This window comes from Hoplias malabaricus, chromosome 3 (genome assembly GCF_029633855.1).
Source record: "Hoplias malabaricus isolate fHopMal1 chromosome 3, fHopMal1.hap1, whole genome shotgun sequence".
Lineage (NCBI taxonomy): Eukaryota > Metazoa > Chordata > Actinopteri > Characiformes > Erythrinidae > Hoplias > Hoplias malabaricus.
Window position 1 is genome coordinate 56160762 of NC_089802.1, and position 22183 is coordinate 56182944.

The 22183-nt window shown below is 39.2% G+C and overlaps 1 protein-coding gene across 1 annotated transcript in view; it reads left to right on the forward strand.

The window, feature by feature from the left end:
- The window catches only part of pik3r3b (phosphoinositide-3-kinase, regulatory subunit 3b (gamma)), a 223103-nt gene that overhangs the window by 91956 nt on the left and 108964 nt on the right, over positions 1 to 22183 (forward strand). Inside the window, exons 5-7 of the mRNA XM_066662909.1 lie at positions 10716 to 10847; positions 17246 to 17447; positions 20361 to 20446. Coding sequence (XP_066519006.1) covers positions 10716 to 10847; positions 17246 to 17447; positions 20361 to 20446 — 420 coding nt within the window. The remainder of the gene's footprint in view (positions 1 to 10715; positions 10848 to 17245; positions 17448 to 20360; positions 20447 to 22183) is intronic.

Sequence of the window (22183 nt, forward strand, 5' to 3'; positions counted from 1 at the left end):
TATCCTGAAGGCCAGTGGTCATCTGGCCTGCTGTGGTCACTGCTTTCACTCAAAAATGAGGGCTGTCATCTCCTCCACTGATTTCCATCACAGTTTCTGAAGGTTAGAGTTTACTGCAACAGTTTTCTTCGTCAAACTGACACAACCAGGACCTTACATCAGACTTAACATAACACTACTGTGTACTTTAGTTCAGTATAGGGCAACTAACACATGCACAAACAAATACACATAAAACTGTGTACATGCAGTCATGCAATGTGCAGTGTCAGTGCCTCTGTAAATGAGCATTGAAGACTGTTCCTTCAATATGAAGTATTCTCATAATAATGATAATGAACTCTCCTCACCTGGCACATGCAACATTTCTCTTTATATGAAGGGTAATTAAAGGTACTAATAGGTATTTTGTCACCCTTTGCTGCAGTAACAGCGTCTGCTCATCAGGGTATGCTTTAAACTACATTGTGGAAATACAGTACCAGTCAAATATCTTGACACTCCCACTCATGGAGGGTTTCCTTTGTTTCGGGCCATTTTCCACATACTGTGAATTTACAGTACCAGTCAAAAGTTTGGACACATCTCATTCACCTGGAATGGTTTTCAGTGAACAGCCGTGGCCTTGTGAAGAGTTAATTTGTAGAACTGCTCACCTTCTTACTGTGTTTGAGACCATAGCCTGGGTTGTGCAGAGGTAGGGCTGGTACACAGTTCTATACAGTGAATAGCCTTATTCCACCAACGACTAATGAAAAGATGTGTCCAAACTTTTGACTGGCACTTTATTTCTGTGAGGATTTGATGACATTGTGAAAATTATAAGACCAAGTACTAATGCTGTGATTAACTCTGGATCACAAACACCGCTCCAACTTCACCACCTCAGAGAACACAGTGACACAACTCCCAAACAAACCCACTTTAAGAGGGGCTTTATACCCCTCTTGCCCATGACTGGCACTGAGCTCATGCGTGGCTGCTGAGTGTCCCATTCTGTTTCAAGTTTTCTGTGAAGATTATACAAGCTGTGAGGGCACTGCCGAACCTCTTTGTCCAGAATTGGTGAACATTAAACTAGTAAAAGTTGGAAACTCAGTATGCTTATGTCAAATTTTAATATAGTGCAAATGATAGTTTAATGATTTTATGCTTCCTCTGACAATACATATAAGTACATATCCATCATTTTTCATCTTCTTTCATCAGCACTTATTTTATTTTTTATTTATTATTTTATGTTTTATTTTATTTATATTGTTTATATATATATATATATATATATATATATATATATATATATATATATATATATATATATATATATATATATATATATATATATAATCTCATACATGTTTGCCCAAGACAAATGCCTTCTATGTGCAACACGGGGGGGGGGGGTGGATAAATATTTACATGTCAACAAACATGACTTACTAAGCTTCCATCCACATTACCCCTAAATGTTCTTTATATGCTTGTTGCCCTAGAGCCTCAGATAGCCCTGTGCAAGCCTGTGCTGGCCCGCTGGCCCTGGGTTCTGCAGAATGTCACCGTCTGCATGCCTGTCTGTGAGTAGACTCTTAAATAAGGAACACAAAAGCTCTTGGGTCTCTTGTGTCGCAGCTGAGAGAGATTGTTGACAGGGCATGCTGTGGGTAAACAGATGAAGATGGAGGAGGTGATGGGAAAAACTCAGACACTGGGTCAGGGGTTCTGGGTCGGGGCACATGTTGGCTTAAAGGGGTTTCAGGAACTGTCCCCAAGCTAAAAGTAGGAAACCCACTCTTAAAAAATAAACAAACAAACAAAAAGAGTTGACTATGTGTAGGATTGCTACCTCGTGTCTTTTAAATCCCGTAGTTATGAATAGTGCTGGGCGATATGAGCACAAATCAATATCATTATTAATTGTACATTTGACCCCAATTACGATTAATTAACGATTATTTTGTTCTTGGATTTTTGATCCTCAGAATTCAGTGACAAGGCTTGTACTGTAAATATCCTCCAGATTTAAATATGGGATGTTTTTTCTAATGTTGCTAGGAGCTTGTTGGTGTGTGATTGTGCTTTGGTTGCTGAAACTGTTTTTTCTCAGTGTTCACATTTTACTTTTTTTTCAGTTTCGTTTTAATTAAAGTCAAAACACAGCACGTCCACACCATAGACACTGTGTATTTCTTTGGTACGGGCTGCTTGAGTCACTTGGTCAGCCTCTGCATTTAGGTGGAGACATAACAGAATTAAAATTATCGATATAATCGATATATAGACAATATTATGTTGATTAGAAGTTCTGAATGTCAATCTCGATTAATTTTCGATTACTTGCCCAGCCATAGTTATTAACCCGAAAAAAGGTATTTATCAGCTATTTCTCCTTCTAGCTCACTGAAACCAGTGGTGGAATTCTGTCAAAAGTGAAAATCCCATAGTTTCAGTCAATTCTGTTTGAACTGCAGTAAAGAGAAATAGTTATTTGAATCATTTTAGAAAAGCTATTGTTGCATGCTTTTTTTAATGATTTTTTTTGTCTGCTTTTGTTATTGGTGGTGATATTTTAGTATGTGTTGTGCTGTGAGTGGGCGTTCAGTGTAGTGTAAGTACTGTCAGATACATGCTGATTTTGTTGTACAAACCAATCCTAACTGTGATTATTGAGAGGTAAATATACATAGATTTACATTTCAATGAACAGAAATGAAGAGTTAAAGCTGATTTGTACTGTTGTTAAGCTCAACATATTTAGCCTCTGTGTAGTAATGGCAGTGTCAGACTTCATATCGAGTATAATTGATTATAGCTGCACTAGTAATCATACAGTAGTGAGAGGGGTGTTTTTTAAATGTGGCTGCTGTGTTGGTTCAGATGAGGAGAGCAGAGTGAGAGTCCTAAGCTGTGGAGGAAACGCTTTGATGTGTGGGTGAAAATGCAGAGTGAGGGAAGTGGAGGGGCGCAAAAATGAATTCAAATCCATCTCTGCCACTGCACTGAGCTTTCATACATGTGAAATCACATTGCAATACATCAAACCATCATGCGTTCTGCATACAAACACACACACAAGCACCCACACACTGTGATTCCTTACTTAAAATCCATTTTCCTCCAGGTGTGATGGATTAGAAATGAACTGAATGTTCACTCTCCTGATTTCCATTACTTTAGCATGCTGCCCCGTGCGACCAGTGCACACACATATATATATATATATATATATATATATATATATATATATATATATATATAATTTGTATAGCATTACTTTATCAACATGTTGTAATGGAGTAACATTTGGCAATATAAAAGTAATGTAATACAATGAAAATTGTATTACAAGCTTTTTCTAAGATAAATAAATAAATAATAATAATTATATCATTATACTCTGTAAACTGTGAAACCTGCTTAGTTGCTTCACCTTTTAGATGTAAAATCAGAGACAGTAAACAGCTGCACAGTTTGTGTTGGTCATCCTTTATTCCTTCACCAGTGGTCTTATGACGCTGGCCACAGGACACTGTTGGCTGGATATTTTTGCTTGTTGAACCATGTTCAGTTCAGCTTTGATATTGAGGTGTTTAAAAACTCAAGCAACACTGCTGTGTCTGATCCACTCATGCCAGCACACTACACATTACCAAACCAATAATTCATAAGCCAAAATACCTGCTCTGCGGCAGTCCTGTGGGGGTCCTGAAAATTGAAAAGCAGGATGAAAATGGGCTAACAAAGTATGCAGAGCAACAGACAGACTGCATTGTTTAAGTGTGGAACCAAAAATTTACCCCTGTATTGAAAGCAGAGCTGATTAAATGGCCAATGAGTGTAGAGCCATGCTTCAATGATATTGCTGATCAGTGTATATGACTAAAATGCACTAAGATTGTTTGTTTATTAAAATATCACATTCAAGAACATCTCATGAATATTAAAATACAAAGTTTGGGAGTTTTAATATCTGTGCTTTCATAACTGAAAGACACTCATGGTTTAAGCTTGGCTCAGAGCTCTGTCCCATGCCAGAAAACTAATGTCACCAATTGCGTTCACATCTCAATACAACATGGATATGCCAAGCAGCCTAAAGTCATTCCTTTGTCCAATCTGGGTCTCTCTCTCTCTCTCTTTCTCTTCATAGGAATTCTTATGAATTGTTGAAGTAAATTATGGACTAATCAGATCTGCCGTTTCCATAGCAGCAATTCACTTATCTACCTTTTTTAATGTAGTAGCCTGTGACTTTGGCTTTTTAGGCAACAGTGCACTTTCTATGAAACACAATTGCAGCATTTACTCTTCTGAACCTCTTGAACCTGCTCCCGTGGCATGACTCAAAGCTGAAAGCCGAGGGAGTGATGAGATAATGCAGTAATGAGAATTATGGTGTGGCTGATTGGGTTAAGAAGAGAGAGCAGCACCACTGTCTTATTCGGACCATACTGACCATGCCAGAGAGCTTTAATCCTTCCTGTTAGAGTTCATTGGCTAACTTTCCTAGAAATTATTCTGATTATTTGGCACTGCCCCCACACACTGCTTCTTCCTTTTGACAAGGCCCGTTATCCTGGAGTCAAGACAAATGACTGAGGCCCTTTGGAAATGAAGTGAACTGTATCAAGCACTTCTTTGGAGCTGATTTGACGACAGTTGCTAAGCCATTAAAGCCATAATACTGTGTTTGCTTCATAAACAACATCAGTGACCCAAGCCTTTACACAGGCTAGGGCTTGGTTGCTTGAATAGTGTGTGTATGTGTGTGTTTGCGTGTGCATTAGGAAGCAATCACTCCAATATAGTTAGTCTTCAGTCAGCAGTTATTGCTGTAGCACATTAGCTTTCTATTGACAGGCCAGTGCTGGGTGGTGGGTCTTTATGTCCAACTACCTGACGCTTGGTATAATAGCCTCATTAGAAGCTGTAGCTGTGTTTCCATCCAAACATTTCACAAATGTTTTGCGCAATAAAGAAATATCATCAGGAAAAAAAATAGCTAAATAAGTTGTGGTTCCAGCTACTACACTGGGGCTTTTGCTAAGATCAGAATTGTTTTACAGACGGTTATATCAAAAACACACTTTATATCAAAAAGTTAGATTCAATATTTATTTGTTGGGGCTTCTGTGTGGAGAGAACTCATTCTTAACATTTTGACAGGAAAGTAAATGCTGTGTGGACTGTTTGTGCCGTGCTGTATATGTGCATTGTAGTGCATGTTTAATAATCTGCACATTATGGCCCAGGTGGTGTGGGTGTGGACAGGGAGTGGTCCTAAGGTGTGGATAGGAGTGAAGAAGAAGAGAGTTGGGGGAGTCCATTAAAAGGCTCTGAGGCGAACTGTGACACATGAGCATTAGGTATGAACCAGTCATTGTTTATTTGGAAAACCGCTTTCCATCCCTCTTGTTCACATTTGGACATTTTGATATTCTAACTTTTCCACCTTGTCCAAGTGTAGAAATCTTCTTTGCGAAATTTGGGCCTTTTCCATTTTACGCATATTTTCATAGTCTGTGACGACTCATTCTTTCGGCAGTGGTTTTTCTAAGGAGATTACTCAAACTGTGTGTGCCACTCAGAGTATTGGCAAACACTCATTAGAAGAGACAAATGTTTGGATGCATATTGAATGAGACTCTGCTGAATGGTTCCTAGCTTCTAGTTTCAGTTCTTGAGCCTGAGACTCCCTCTCTCTCTCTCTCTCTCTCTCTCTCTCTCTGTGTGTGCGTTCTTGGGGTAATAGAGGTGTCTTTTATAGATTATGGGGTTGAAATAAGTTTTTCCTCTTCTTTTAAAACTCATTCAGGGTCTGCAGGTCAGTGGTTAAAACCCATCTGTAGAGTAACTGGGCAGCAGAGAAAGACCAGCTGGGCCGGCTTTAGCCTGAGTGACTGATGACCCTTAGCTTACGGGTCAAAGTGATGAGTCGTTCCTGTGCTTTCAACTCCGCGTATGGCCTATAGTCCTGACCCCTAAAGCCAGTCAGACACGCCCTAATCCTGTCTGAATAGGGTCTTTGTCATGTAACTTCTCTAACCACCTTTTAACCAAATGGCATTGGTGCGAGTAAACCCAGGGTGAGTTTGGGAGGTGAGGGGGTCTGTCCAAAGCTGAGGCCCCTGACTGGAGATGTGTTTTCACATTTTCAGCATAAGGCACCAGGCCCAAATATAAAGCCAAAGTGGATCAATAGACCGGACCAGACGGAATGGGAGGCCTAAATTTGACAGTGAATTCAATTGACAGGCATGTAAATGGCTGAAGTGGAAGATTGGAGAAGGAAGGAGGGGTAGACCAAAGCCTGATTGATGAGCTGAAGAAGTCTGTTAGTATTGTTTGTGTGTGTGTGTGTGTGTGTGTTGAAGTGCCAGCCATCGATAAATTCACCTACACTGTGAAGATCAAGCCACACAAGAGGAAGCAATCTATTTAGGCCAAGAATGAAAAGCTGGAAGATGAGCATCCACTGTGAAGATGATTAGAAACATTGGAAATATATGTAGATGCACTGACCTTTAAGTCAGACCAATACATGAGACTCGTCGAGGGAGGTTTTGATCAATAGGGGTTAGTTTCTCGCTTGGCTGTGTTTCCCTGCAGATAACATAGAAAAGTACCATGGTAATCAGGGCCAGCATTATTCCAGTGCAGGTTATCAGCCATATGAGCCATATATGCCAGACTATAATGCCCAGCAATGGCTAGGAACTCTGCTAGAGGTGGGCAAGGCCTCTGGTCAAAGTTCTGTACACATCCCTTTTTATTAATGAATTCTACTACTTGAAAGGTACCCTCTATGGAAACAGATGATAACTTGTATCACTATAGAATCACTTCAGACAAATTGTCAGGGCCAGGTGCTGACTCAATGGGTATAAACCCATGCAGCATTGGGTTGGGAAACACTGGAACTGTGTTCTCTGGAGTGTTGGAGCAGTGAGGATATTTGGCAAGAATTGAAGTGGCGTTCGTGATACTAACAAATCTTCATAACACACTTCGAAAATCATGCAGTCAAATCCTACCAGAAATATTTCTACATCTGGTGAAAGGCCTTTTCCAAAGAGGTGAAGCTATGTCTGAAGCAAAAAGGGATGCTAACACATTTTTAGGAACACAAATTAGAGGCTTGTTAAGTTCTTGTTTTCTTGCATACTAATGCATGAGTTAGACATTTATAAATGATTAATTTACTATGCCTTAAGCTTTCGTCATGAACATCTTAATGATATGGAAATCACTAATAATTACAATATTACTTGTAATATGACTTTGTATTGTATTTATTTGCATTTCCATATTTAGATTTTTAGGGCATTCTTTACTACCTTCAAAAAAATAATATTCATTTTAACAAACTTTTGTTCTTTAATATTTTTGGGGTTGGACTTGTCATTAAACAACATGCAAATGAGCATATGGTTTATATGGTTATTGAGTGGAAAACACACTGACACAACCCAATGAATAGATACAGAATAAGTGATGCGGACTCAGTAAATACTTATTCGGTGCCTTTTTGAATATGGAACACTTCTTGGTTTATTAGTGACTTATTAAATCTATTTTAACTTGCATATAGCAATAAACCTGCTACTACCTAGAACCCACATAAATCAAAGTCCTGCTCAATAAATTGCACTATAGGGTTTTAAGAAAGTGTTTGCTGTGCATTATTGCATCTAATAATGCAATTATCAGTGATTTCCACATAACAGACCCCCAGTTAAGAACTAATAAAGGTGACAGTGAATAATGCTTATTTCATAGTTAGTAAATAATTTATAAATATCTAATTTATGCAGTACTGAGCTAAAAACAAGACCTTAATTAGCCTCTAATTTGTATTCTTTAACATAAAGTGTTACCATGGAAAAACTATGATCAATTCAAGAACAAGTAATTCATGTATTTATATCATCTCCAATAGGATACTGCTAACTTCCTGTACATGGGCATAAACAGGAAGCCATTGGCACGTTTGCAGCTTGTACAAAAGGCAGCTGCAGGGATGCTGACCGACACTAAGAAAAGGGACCATATCACCCCAGTTTTAGCATCACTCCATTTAATTGTTTTTAATGCAAAGTTTTTAAATGTTTTCAAGGCTTTACTCAGGCAAGCGCTATTATACATCCCTGAGTTACTCAGTCCATACTCTGCTAAAAAGCTTTTAACATCCTCCCGTTGGCTGTTCCTCTTTCTCAAAGATAGAAAGGGGTTGTTAACGTGCCTTTTCTAGATTTAATACACATCTTTATATATTTTGATTGTTAATATGTTTGTTTTAACCATCTTTTATTTTGTTTTTTTATATTAATGTTATATGATATTTGTTCAGCTTGCGTCAACCCTGTCATGTGAAATGTGTTCTATATATAAATTTTACTTTCCTAATTTCTTACATATTTCTACACCTAATATAACAAGAAATGATGAATAAGAAGGTTAACAGATAACAGCTTAGTATAATGTGCTGTTGAGGGTGGTAGATTTAATATTGTGGTCATTGCATGATAACCCAGGTCACATTGCTTGTTTATTGTATATTGCTTTTCGATTTGTAGTTTATTACATCATTTGAACACAGCAGCTGTTCTTCACATTGTGGGGAAAAATGATGAATGGAGCAATAGAAATTCTCCAAAATTACTTGGAATAAAATCTTTTTATACTGCCTTCCACTGAAAGTTAAGAAGGACTTTCTTTCCCTTGTTAAGTTGCTCTTTAAGAGATATAAGGTGTTTTTTTTTTCTCACAGCAGTGATATAATACAAGGATACACAATGGTGCCAAAGGCTCGTGGGCATACATATAAAAATGTAATGTAGTTACTGTCCCCTTGCTAGTGATGACTGTGCTCTGTGTTGGAAGCTAAAGCCTTGGATGAACGGTGGAGAACAGAAATTTGCTAAGAGAAGTAGAACTGGCCAAGGGTCTTTTTATTAATTCACTTTAGTTTGAATGTATTTTCCAGTCAATGCCGTGTTGTTCTGCTGATGTTACCCCTACTGTGCGTGTGTGTGTGTGTGTGTGTGTGTGTGTGTGTGTGTGTGTGTGTGTGTGTGTGTGTGTGTCCTGAAGCTCTTTCCTCTTTACAGCAGCAGGTCTACAAACTAATCACGTTCAGTGAGGGAGAAGGTCATCAGTGCAGCTTAATGGGCTTTTCATCTCACTGCAAGCCCATGATGAGGAAACTTCACAATTAGTCAGGGGTCCGATCAATTCCATAAGATTTTATCGGCAGGGGTCAGCTGCGTCTTACACTGGGACATTTAGGGTGCTCAAAATGAGCAATTTGAAAAATAGGATAAAAAACACTTTTATGATATACTAAATGTGATAAAGTGAAAAAGTTTAGAAATACATTACAAATGAATATCTATAGCTACAGTTCGTCTGCAGCTTTTTACAGCTATGATACAAATTCCGTCTTCTTTTCAGAAAGCCAGCGATGACCTTCTCAGACCACCCGCCTAACCCAAATCATTCAGCTTCCTAAAATAGAAAGTAAAACAGGGTAATCTAGTGCAGACTTTGTGGGGAGAACGCTCTTTATCATTATCATCATGTGCGAGGTTTTTCCTGCAAGTTTGCAACCGCTAAAACACTGCTTAGCGGGATGGAGGTTAACCTAAATTCAGCGTTTCTTTAAGTCAGGTGCCAATGAATTACAATGCTGCACACTGTTATACAACGCAGTGCAATACACATATATACCACGTGTCAGTCAGTTGTAGATGTCAAAACCTCTTAACTCTGTAATCTAAGCATTTTGATCCTTATGTAGAGAAAATGTGTGCATTCTTACAGACAGACCTCTTTAAAACAAGGCGTCTTAACACCATGCAAGCCTTGCAGTTCATTGACTGTATGAAGTGCTTTCCATATTCTACAGCCCTGCTATTAAACAGACAGGAACTATGTATAAATCCATAGTTATATCCCACCTATAAATTAAGAGGCTTCAATCTGGAATGCACGAGAGCACAGTCAGCTCCTTTTACGTCTTCTCAATATATCAATATGCCTTTATAATTTCAGCATAATCAAGGCCCTTTAAAATCCCTACTGTATAATTGCAGTCTTCCAAGCCACCATTATCTGAGACAGTGAATTATCGACTGGTCAGCTTCCACTCAAAGTTCCAGTCTTTATGAAGCCTGGGCCAGAGCTGGTGAGGAAGTGATCGCTCGTAGTGGACTCCTGACCTTTGGAAAATGGATAAAATGTATGAAATGGACAGTGTAATTGTATCCCAATTACCTTGCTATGCACCGAGATTTTGATGTGCTTTACACATCTGACAGAGCCAGGATGTTCCCATTCTAATCCACGAATGTGCTCCATCAGTCACGAGCCCCGGACTGCAGTGCTGTTTATACATTGAGGTTAAACCTAACATAAGTAGATAGGTCTGTCATTTATTTCTGGTTGGATTTGATTCACACACTTGATGTGTGACAGCTTCGCAATGTGATGCTGTGCCACATTTAAATGTTTGCTTGCTGTTTCCACAAAATCTCAAGGGTTCACCACAGTGTATATTTAATGAACTCTTGTAGATATGACAGGTTTTATTTTTCTGTATCAGTATCATAGAGATGCATATTCTGACAATTAGCATATGTGATATTGAGCAGTCCTATCAGTGAGTGAGTGTGTAGTTTGTCTGTATTTAACCCTCTCTCTCTCTCTCTCTCTCTCAGACCCAGCTGCAGTGGAGTGTGAGCAGTATGACTTGTCTGTGTTGGCGGATGCTCTGAGGTTTTATCTGCAGGATCTGCCATGTCCCCTCATCCCCGCTGTGCTCTACAGTGAGCTGGTGTATACTGCTCAGGGTAAGACCCCCAGATCCCCACCACAGTAGAGTAAATCCCAAACACACTAAACATAATGGAGCTATTAATATATATGTGTCAATACTCCAAAACCTGGGAAGAGCCAACAAGGAAATAAAGGCAATATGTCATTTTCTTCTCTCCCTCTTTAATGTATGTTAATATTAAAATAATAATAACCACTTGATTAAAATAGTCCTGCATTCATTATGTTGTATAAATGCATTTAGTAGGTGTTATTTGGTGCACATACATGACATAGCCTTGTTATTTGGTAATATTTATAATTAAATGCAGAGCACATTATTAATTCTCTACCACACCCTAGAACAACATGCTTGTCTACAATATTCTTATGAACACATTATAATCCCTTAAGGAAACTCATGTGCTCTAGTTTATTACAGTGACATGCATGTACCAATAACTGCTTAAGAACAATGCAGGCTTATGCCAGACATGATATGATACTATGTATCCCCCCAAGTGCCCTTGAATGCATTTATGAAGCATCATCCTGAAGTGTTTCTGAAATATTTCCAGTGCTTTCACAAAGGAGTCACGCTGCAAGACCTCAGTCACACAGCACATCAGTGTTTTTTGGGGTATAAATTATTCATAGATCAGAGGCTGTACAGCCTGAAATAAGCTAATGCGTGTGTGTGTCCTGTTCAAAGGCATAACAGCGCTCGTATCACACTGTTCAGTGAGCAGAGGGTTTTGGTGTGGGTGAGTGTGTGTGTGTGTGTGTGGTGTGTTTTTTAGCGGGGGTGCTAACATGCCCGAGGGTGAGATGACACCATTTCTCCCTAACCTTGTTCTGAATTACTCCCACCGACACTAGCACACACACATGTTCGCTCACATGCATACACACACATGCACAGACACTCATGTAGAGAATCTATGTGTGTATGTGTATAGACACACACATTGTATGTGTTCATGAGTGTGTGTGTGTGTGCAGTCTGACTTCTCCTTTAGCATGGTCTGATTGCTGTAGAGGCTGCCCTGATTTCGCTCGGACAGGCTGGCTGAATTATGTAAGCTCTGTTCTCTCAGCTCTGCCTCATGATGATGACTGCACTGGCCCAGATCTCAGCCCTTCTATATGTGCCACTTTCTCTCAGTACGTGATGGTGCATTTATCTCAAATGAGCAAGGCCCTGTGTCACCATTACCACAATTATAGACCATTAGTCCAAATCCAACATCATTTCACTGAATGGGAGAATGTTTAAAGCTTCTCAGAACCTTCACAGGACTTTCATAACTATGATATAGATCCCCAAAAAATGTCTAAAAAATCTATTTATATGCTGTTTACTCATTTTTAACATCATTTGGAGACAGCTGTAGGTCATAGTGGAACTTAAAGAATGGAACTTAAAGACAAATATAAAATAGAAAAATTTATAAATTATATTTATAGAAAAATATAAAATCCTGATGCGCCCACTTACATTGAAATTTGAATTTGTATTTCTCCTAAATAGGCCTTTCTAGAAAGTGTTATAATTGGTGCCTGTTTGAATTAAGCTTTAATATAGATGTTTATGTTGTAAAGGGTTACCAGACTTTCTTCTGTGCCCATTTTTATCAGATTTGCCGACAAAGGACATTTTATATTTGATCTTAAAGAGAATTCTACATTAAGGAGTCCCATTCTTGGTTTGTATTTGAGCTGTATAGGTCTAGCCACAATTTTTAAATATGTACACAGCAGTTTGACTATTAAGAAGCATAAGGGGTGGTTTAATTCTCACAATGTCAAATTTTCCACCAGGATCAGCCTCTTTCTTTGGATCCCTCTCATGTGTCTGGTCCATGTGATAAAATCAACAGCTCCACTCTCCACTCCACTCAAGGTCTATTCACTTTGAGTCTTGTCAAATCATACCCTGACAAAAAATCTGAGGCATGAGATGAGAGTGAGAGTGGAGGTGTCTTTCACAAGCTCCAAAGTTAGTTAGTAAATTGTAGTGGAAAGTGAGTCAAAATGTTGCCGTTAAACAGGGATGGGAAATATGAATTATAATATCAGTGCACTTTTATAGGTACATTATAGGTATCTTCAGGACTTCTGAGAAGCTCAGCATTGTATGGAAGTAAAAAATGACCACGTATCAGCTCAAAAATACATTTTTAAAAGTATATTAGTAGTCCAAATAAGTTTGAACCCCTGCCAATAATACATATTCTTCTGATTTTCTAAAGGAATCTAGTTGATCTCCTACAGGGAAGAAATTTAAATATGGAATTTCAGTACCAGTTTGTATCATGTGGGTTAAAATGTGCAGTAATATTCGTTAATGGACCGGCACCCTGTTCAGGGCTTGTCCCTGCCTCCTGTCTAATGATTCCAGGTAGGCCCTGGACCCACTATTCAGGATGGAATCCTTACAGAAAATGCATTAAAGAATGAAGGCAATAACCCATGTTAAGCAGACAAAACAAAATTTAAATAACTATATATAGATGCTTTCCAGTATCCTGCATTTTATGTTCCAAAGGCCTGCTAGCTTCACCGTGCTTCTGAGCAGATATGGCACTAATCGTTGTCGTTAATTGTTACTTTATAGCTGAGGCTGATCTGAATGGCATCTTTCACTGTTATCTGTCAGAGCATATAAGCCTGAAGTGTCAGTGTCCATCTGGCCTACTGGGGGTACCATGTCCACATCCAGGAACGTGATTGGTCATCTTCTTGTCTGCCCTTCCCCCTGGATGTCCTATGCTGAGTCCAGATGGACTTGGGCAAGTTCCCAGCCATGGCCTACAACCCGTGGCCTTTATTGACCAGGGGTCACTATGCGTCGATAATGGACAGCAGTGTGTGGGGGTTTGTCTTCTGCAGATAGCTTGAAATGCATCTTTGCATTTGCAGAATTTAAAAGCCATGGGTGTGTGTGTGTGTGTGTGCGTGTTTGTGTGTTTTTTCATAGCGTATTTGTCTGAGGGTCCTAGGCCAAGGTCAAAGTGTTAACCCACATTTTAGACCAGCAGATTGCCAAACATTTATCACTGGGCTCCCCACCTTCCATTACCTTTGACCCCTGGACACTTATCTTATATAAGCACTCAGACTGGGGTACCTTAACCGGCCACACTTTAAGGAATCTGCCGACTGTGGTCATTTTTAGTGGAAATGTAATCTTCAGGAGGCTGGCAGCGTGTTCAAGTATGTGAGCAGCTTTTAAAAGCTGGTCTTTATCTACACTGAAAGTGTTGTGGCAAAGGAGACATATAAAGGTGAAAAAACATAGGAACTGTACACTGTAACAAAAGGTCCTTAAGGGTTATTTAATGGTGGTCATTACTGTTATACAATGGGAAACCTGTTTTGAAGGTTTCTTAAAGAACCACTTCAAAACACACATAAGGGTTGAAGTATGTTTATAAGCCAAATAACATTTTTTGTAAACATTAAAAAACCATTTTGGTCAAGAGCTGGGCAATTTAATATACAGTATGATCATATTTGTCATTACCATAAGTCATTTCAAATATACTTTTCCAAACACACTGTGGATATACATAAAGCCTCTGAGACTTAAATAAATGCACAAGAGAATTTTCAGTTATCCTGCTCTTATTGACATGTATTCCAAACAATATAAATATCACTTTGACATGTCTGTAACTATAGTGATTAATCCTATAGCTCATATTATAAAGCTGTTGAAAATGACTCATTGTTCTGGTTCTTGGAGAGATGGATGAATAACCCTCCAGGGTGATGTATGAGCAGCACTACGCCGATTTAGAATGAGCCTGAAGCACAGATGTTGGTCTGTTTGGTGTGGGAAAGTCCTTTTGAGAAGAGCTTGTCAATACACTGGTCACTGTCTAAATAAGAGCTTTGTTCCACTGTGCATTGGCAGACAATAGGCTGCAATGCTGCACTAAGATAGCACGCTAAGAGCTGCTGGGCTTATGGGTTTTATTCCTTATGGATAGTATTTGGCATCTTCATTGTTACTGGTCCCATTTGAGTTAGGATCACAATATGTAACACTGATATTAGTGGAATAAATTCGATTCTAAGGAAAAATTATACAATGTTTTTCTTTATAGCAAATATAATTAACCTTCCAAATCACTGTATTTGTTTGTTTGTGTGTTTAAAGCATTATAAGGCCACTGATAAATTATTTCACATTTTATATAGTGTTTTATGTACAAACATTATAGTTGTTAAAAATTGGCAACTGGAATTTTTGTTCATTCTGATTTTATACAAGACTTTAACTGCTCAACAGCCTATGGTTGCCATTCTCATCTAGATGAAATGCTACAAAAGACAGTCACTGTGTCTACAATGCTATGTTGTTGTAGTACTGTCTTGCTGAAATAACCATGGACTTTCCAGCAAAAAATATTGTCTTAATTGTGAAATACAAGCACAATTTATTTTTTGATGCATTCGAAGACTCTATTATGTGCCAGCGATTTCAAGTTTCTAAAACATGAACAAGTGAACAGTTTGGATTAGGATTCTAGGAATGGCTACTACCATTGTTTTTTTCATTAAGGCCCGGTCACACTGTAGTATTTGCATGCGAAATTCCATTAATTTCTATAAGATTCGCAGAGATAATTTCACTTAGGCAACTTCTGGGCGAATAAAATTTGCCTGCAAATTTTGTGTCGAGTTCAGCTGTGGTGAACTTTGACCTGGGAATTCGTGTCCCCTGACCAATCGCGCTGCTGGACTGGCTGTGTGACCTATGATGCATCTGTCTGAGCCAACATAGCACAAAACAGGAGATATATAACTAATTTTGTGCGGATTACAAATTACAACACAAACAAGAGTCGGCTTGGTATGCAGTCAGTCAGGACGTAGGATTAGATGGTAGTTATGTTTTTTTCAGGTGTTTTTAATAGTTGTGATAGCACCTTAGCTGGTTGGTTAAAAAGCTACACAAAGCCAGACAAGATTCAAATTTAGTAACTAGCTTCTGTCCAAAATACATACCTATACTTAAACATAAAGTGGTGTTAGCAGTTTTATAAGTCTTTCGATACTCTATACACAATGATATATGCCAATATTTAGAACTATTGCAGCTATGCTAGCGATGTTCCTCAGTGAAACTACCGAACCTAAATGGAGGACTGTTTACACCACTGATTTCCTTCCCTGACCTTAGCCACACCCATTTCAGGAGGTGAGGTGAAATGCAGAAACACAGTGTGACTGGGCCTTTAGGCTACACACATTCCAAAGCAATGCTAAATCATGGGAAAATGTGATTTGATTTTTATGTGGAATTTTTTTTTTGCAGAAGCAATGCTTAAAATTATGAATGTGGGGAACAAAACATATTTGCTACATGAAGATAATCTCAACCTACATGACATTATTTCATTTGAAGAGGCCATACAAGGACTAAAACTTATGTAATTGTTGAGAGAGAGAGAGAGACAGAGTGTGTGTGTGTGTGTGTGTGTGTGTGTGTGTGTGTGTGTGCGCGCGCGCGCGCATGTGCTGTAGGGGGATGAAATGCTGACTCAGCCTCTTCATCTTTTTTTCTGGTGTCTGCTGCTGAACTCCCTTATGTGACAAACTCCGCGTCTCTGTGGCCTGTTCCAGTAATGACAGCTCACCCCACCTTCCTGCCCCCCACCCCGGCAACACACACATACAACCCTGGCCTTCCCAGCACAGAGAGACAAACCACTAAAGCAGGAAATACCCAGCTGCAGCACTTTCCAAAAGGCTGCTCACAAAGCACAAAACGTGGAAGAGGTGCTGGGATGAAAATTAGGCCAGAGACGTGACTGATGACTCTTATGTGCAAAGCACTAGGCCTACACCCAAAAGAAATGTACTGGAGTCAGGTATCAGGTAGTCCTACGTATTATGCCTATATGTGTTGACTGACTGAAAATACCATGCATTTTGCCATATATTTTGCACATTTGTAATACACTAACAGGTTATTACAGTTTATCACTGCATTTTGGTGGAACTGCGTTTCACAAGTGACATAGAACCCTTCTTGTGGTGAACTGGCCTTGAAACATACTTCTAGAATACAGCTACACTGAACAGACAGAACAGTAGCGTGTGGCACACTGACTACTATGTAGAACTCCTTTATTTATGCACTCCTTATAGAAGGTTATAATGACTCCTTCCCAGTGAAACAATAACACAGAACAACAGGCCACACACCTCAGAGAACAAACTGTGTTGCCTTTTGCTTTTCCACACTGTTCTGCGATATGTGGAGGGATTACACTGTGTACCTGCATCCCATGGCTCACTGTTATGTCACTTGCAATACAATGCAAAATGGTTCTTCTGGATTTGTCCGAATGTAAACTTGCTGGAAAGTTTTACCAACTTTTGGAATTGAATTATTGAATGACCGCTGTCATCTTCACAGAAACCCAGAGTCTGGAGGAGTGTGGTCAGCAGCTGAAGAGAATTCTGGACTCACCCAGCATCCCAGAGTCCAACCACCAGCTTTTGGTCTGTCTGACCCGACACCTCAGTAAAGTAGCTCAGAGCGGAGGAGCTGCTCAGACCAGCCCCAGACTCCTGGCCCAGGCCTACAACGAGGCCGTCTTCAAAAACAATCACTTCAGGTTAGTAACATACTGAAAGACAAACAGAACTTTTAGTTTATCCCTAGTCAAGGCTTTGAGTCAAGGCCAACTGAATGTCTGAAACTTGGTCAACATGACACTACACTTCAGTAGAGTCTATCTTGGATTTTTTAATATTTTATTTTAGAGCTAAATGATTAATCAACTTTATATTGACAGAATTTGCTGAAATATACATAATCACAATATGTACTTTTGATTACAACTTTACACTTTGTTAAGGGGGAAATCTAAGTTGATATGTTGAACCAATGAAAACCAACCATAGTTAGGTTCTGTGACATCACAACCATGAGTAACTGTAACTCTATTTGCTGCTTTGAAACTAATTTCCGATTAGAACTCTTCCAAACACTGCTCTTAGATCTGTTATATTTGCACTGGTGATGACCGAATGCTTACCTGGTTTTATAGTAATGCAGTTTCGGAGTGCACATGCTTGTTATACTATTAATAATATGAGTTAAATTAGGCCTTTCATATCAATTGATATTGGCCTTGAGATGTTCATTTTGTTCAAGCCCAAAAATGTAATCAAAAATAAATAAAATCTATTCTCCAGGAGGCACATTACTGATGAAGGGCTTGACTCATGTAGGTTGTAATAATCTTTTTTTTTTTTTTTTTTTTAAAGCGAACACAGCTTCTTATATAATGTTTTCATTTTAATATTCTATAAAATCATTCTCCACCGCATGATAATACATTCACATATTGCTTTTTTTTTTTTTTACAGGCTGCATGCATTTCCCATGATTGTGCTTTTGAAAACCACATCACTGTAATGATTGCACTATTAACTTTTTTTTAATTTGAGTCACAGAGGGAACACAGTGATAGATTGCAAGGGTGTAAAAGTAATCCCGAGGCCTCAAATATTTCTCACATCTCATCACAATTACATTGTAAGCAGTGCCACCATAAACCCTATAAAGTGGCTCACTGAATAGAGGATTTTAATAAGTTTAATAGGGAATAGTGTGCTTGTGAGTCATTGGGTTTACAGCATGTGTATTGTGCTCCACTAACTGGCCTCACTCTGATTTGATTGTGATCTGCTTTCCTGTCTCAATGCCAAGTGAAGGAACAGCAATGGGACTTTCCTTCTCCTCAGTGTCAGCCACTGCCATGAGATTAAGGGGGGCGGAGTTGGAGGGGTGGATCTTTATTATGCCTCAAACAGTCATTTTGTTTAGCCATCAGGTTTAGCTCATGTTGATGATTGTGGTCATATAAGCCTTATAGGATGCAGAAATAGGCCTTGACTTATATACTTAAAAAGTAATAGTGTCCTGGTTACCATACATAGTGTACATAAGGGAACCTGACACCTACATAACCCTCCATAAACATTTACATTTAGCTACAAAGTGAGGAAAATTATGGAGGTGTCCATGACAAGAAGTATTGTTAACTGTGTATGTACTAATCTAAAACTTAGATTCTTTTAATGCAGGGAAGTAGTGCTTTAAATAGTGACATCACTTTGACATCACTCACTGAGCTCAGTGTTTAGAATAACTTCCTGGATTATCTGAGTTGAAATATCACTGGCAAAGAATCCTTGTCTTTGATTTTTCCTAGTCAGAGTTTGGAAAATCAGAGATAAGATTCTAACCTATGGGTCATTTATTACAAGGCCTGCATTAGAAACATAATAATACCTTAAACAAACTGACTATTGTTAGCTTAGTGTATGTCATAATGACATCATGCTAAAGATTACTAAAACAACTAAGGGCAGCTGTGAAGGAATGTCAAAAACAGCTGAAAGGTCTAGTCAATGGTTGTCGATAAGGAGAGCACAGATTACTTGGGGAAATGCACAGTAGAGTTGCTGTTGTGGTTGTTGGTGATGTAGCATGTAAAGTTCACATGGAACTGGTGGCACTGAGCATGCATTAACAGTACCAATGGGGTTAGGTACATCCTTAGCCGTAGCCTTAGTGTGAAACACAGATAAGGGGAGGTGCCTACCTGATGACCCCTGTGAAGTGCTAGTGATACAGTGGCTGTATGAAGAGTGGGTCTATGAAGAGTGTGTGGTGGGCCCTAGCTGAAGCTCTAATGGATTGGCATAAGATATTTGACCTTATCTTGTGTATGATTATAATTAGTTTAAGCAAGACTAGGCTGTATTTTTACCTTGAAATTACAGCTTCGAAATCAATGTGAAGATCCACTGACATGTAATAGGGAGAATAGAGCCGCTATGTAATTGCACTATGTAACTTTTGGAGGACGATAGGAATCCACCCAAGGAGGAAAAATACCAAATGTTACCTAGTGTTCCTTTAAATCACAGTCACGATATTGGTTAGAAATCTTATGATTAGGTATTTCTCCCAAATAGTTTAGCCCTCCTTTCTCCCGAAATAGATGTTCTATCAAGCTGACATCAGACCTGCTTACGTAGGTGTCCTGCAGATGTCAATTCAAAGAACATTGTTTCAATCGAAATAAAATGTGATTTTTCCTGTTACCAAACCTTGTATTTCTGAAATGGTACATTTAATTGTAGCCAATACATTTATTTTAACATGTACTGACATGAAAGAGAGTGGAGCTGAGGCTCTAAACAGGAGTATGCTGTGCTTCCAAGCACATCAGCCGCTGTATCTCATGACGTGACTGAGAGCATCTCGTGACATTGAGAATGGAGCGTGAGCAGCTTAACCTGTGAGTGGGCTTGCGTGTGGGAATGTGTCTTGTGCGCTCGCTTGTGTGTGTGTGTGCGAACACACAAACACAGATTGTGAATAAAAGTGTGACCTTGATCAAACAGCTATGTGCAGAGATTGAAATCTTTTTTACTGACCTCTTATTTCAAAGCTTTGTGAACTGTAGTTGAACTGCAGTAACTGAGGGTCTCTTCTCTCCCTCCGTTTGCAGCGCGGATGTGAACCCGGAGCATCACGTGAAGATTCTGGAGGCTCTCATTGTGGTTGGAGGCCTGATGGAGATGCAAGCTGCTCCAGGTAGGACAGCCCTGCATTGGGCCTTTTTCAGTTTTAGCAGCTTTGTCTTCTACAGGAGCATTCCAGTGCGGGGCTGAACGGTTAGATTTGCTGACTTTATACAGTCCTTAACACAGATTCAGCACACACTCACAATCCCTTGCTAGTCTCTATAATATTCTTCTTATTCTATTCATGCTTGTCAGGCCTTATTAAAGCAATGATCTACATGAGGTCATGCAGGGATGGTATAAGGTGAATGATTATAATGCTTGAGCTGGTGTATCTACAGTATCAGTTGCATTTGCATTGTCATTTTTAATTTTAGACTATGTTTGCCAGGCAACATAAGTCTGTCCCAAAACCTAGTGAGCTAGTAGGCACTGACTGCATAAACAGCTGTTTAAGTAGGCAGCATTCTAACGGTCATCTGTCCTCATGCATCACGGCTTATTCCCGCCCACCGCTTGCAACTGGTTTTTACTTACCTCAGCAGCTAGCGTCTCATCAGCTTTCCAGCGCGGTGGATTCTACTCTTCCCATTTTTATTGCGATTTTAATTATTTCCGCCTTGGGATAAGAACGAAATGGATGGGGGCTATTATTGCCTTGCATCATTGGATTGCCTTAGAAGCTAAGGAAGGGTTTGGTGCTGCCTTAAAATTCGTCCAAATTAAGATAACTTAGTAGACAGCATAATGAGGTATCTAAGAATTGGGACAGCCTACGTGTCAAGAGCACGCACACTGTGACATAAAATGCTCTCTTGTTAGGTTTTGGACAGACCCATAATAATCCTTTGTAAATTTATGTAGTGCTTCTTTGGATTTTAGTGCTCTATTACATACTGTATACTCTAGCTGCGTTCTAAACACTTTGTGGCAGTGTCAGAAGACTACATTTGTCTTTTTCAATGGGAAGCATCCTTTGTATTTAGTCTTTTTTTTCTTTTTTTTTTTGAGAGAGATTTCAAGGACCTTCCCAATGCTATCTTTGTGTCCTTTGTTTCCCCATAATTCACAGAGCACCTACAACACAGGAAAAACACCGAATGTTGTGGAAGCCAATGTCTTAAATCATATTTATAATAATATTAATAATAATGTTTTATGCTCTTAAACTGGCCCTTGGGTTCTTTTTTCAATTACTTTTCCATTTCAGTGAGGAAAGTAATATTTCAAACTAAAAGATGTAGAGTTTTCCAATGACCACCTGTAGCCTTGTGGGCTGTTCCACTGTAAGTGCTGTCAGTTTCTCTGGAGGAATCTATTGGTGGACTGTCCTACTGAGGCTGTAGCCTAGGTTTTGGACCGCATCATCTGTCTTAAGGCTGATTTTTGCTTCTGCATTGACTCAACGCAAAGCCGTATCCTGTACAACAGCACTACACCGCTGTGAGTGGTTTTACTTGTGCGTTGGTGTCTGTTTCGCTCTGCAATTACACCACCAAACCACTAGGGCTGCATCACAAATATCTTCCTCAAGCTTATGTATTACACAATGTAGTGGTGTAGTAGTATAGTTTATAAATCTGTGAAGTGCAGTATTTAGGGAGTAGGGTGCTGATTTGAACAGAGCATAGTTTACATGTAGTGCCAGGACAGCAACAAATGCAAAGCCAGCACTTTTTCCCCATGCGTTCCTGCTTCTCATTGCAAAGTTTTTTTTCCCAGAGGTGTCTGTATTCTTTCCTTTTTCCACCTTTTTATTCGTTCCCTGACATCCAAGCCAGGGTCTGAGGAAGTCTCTCACCATGAA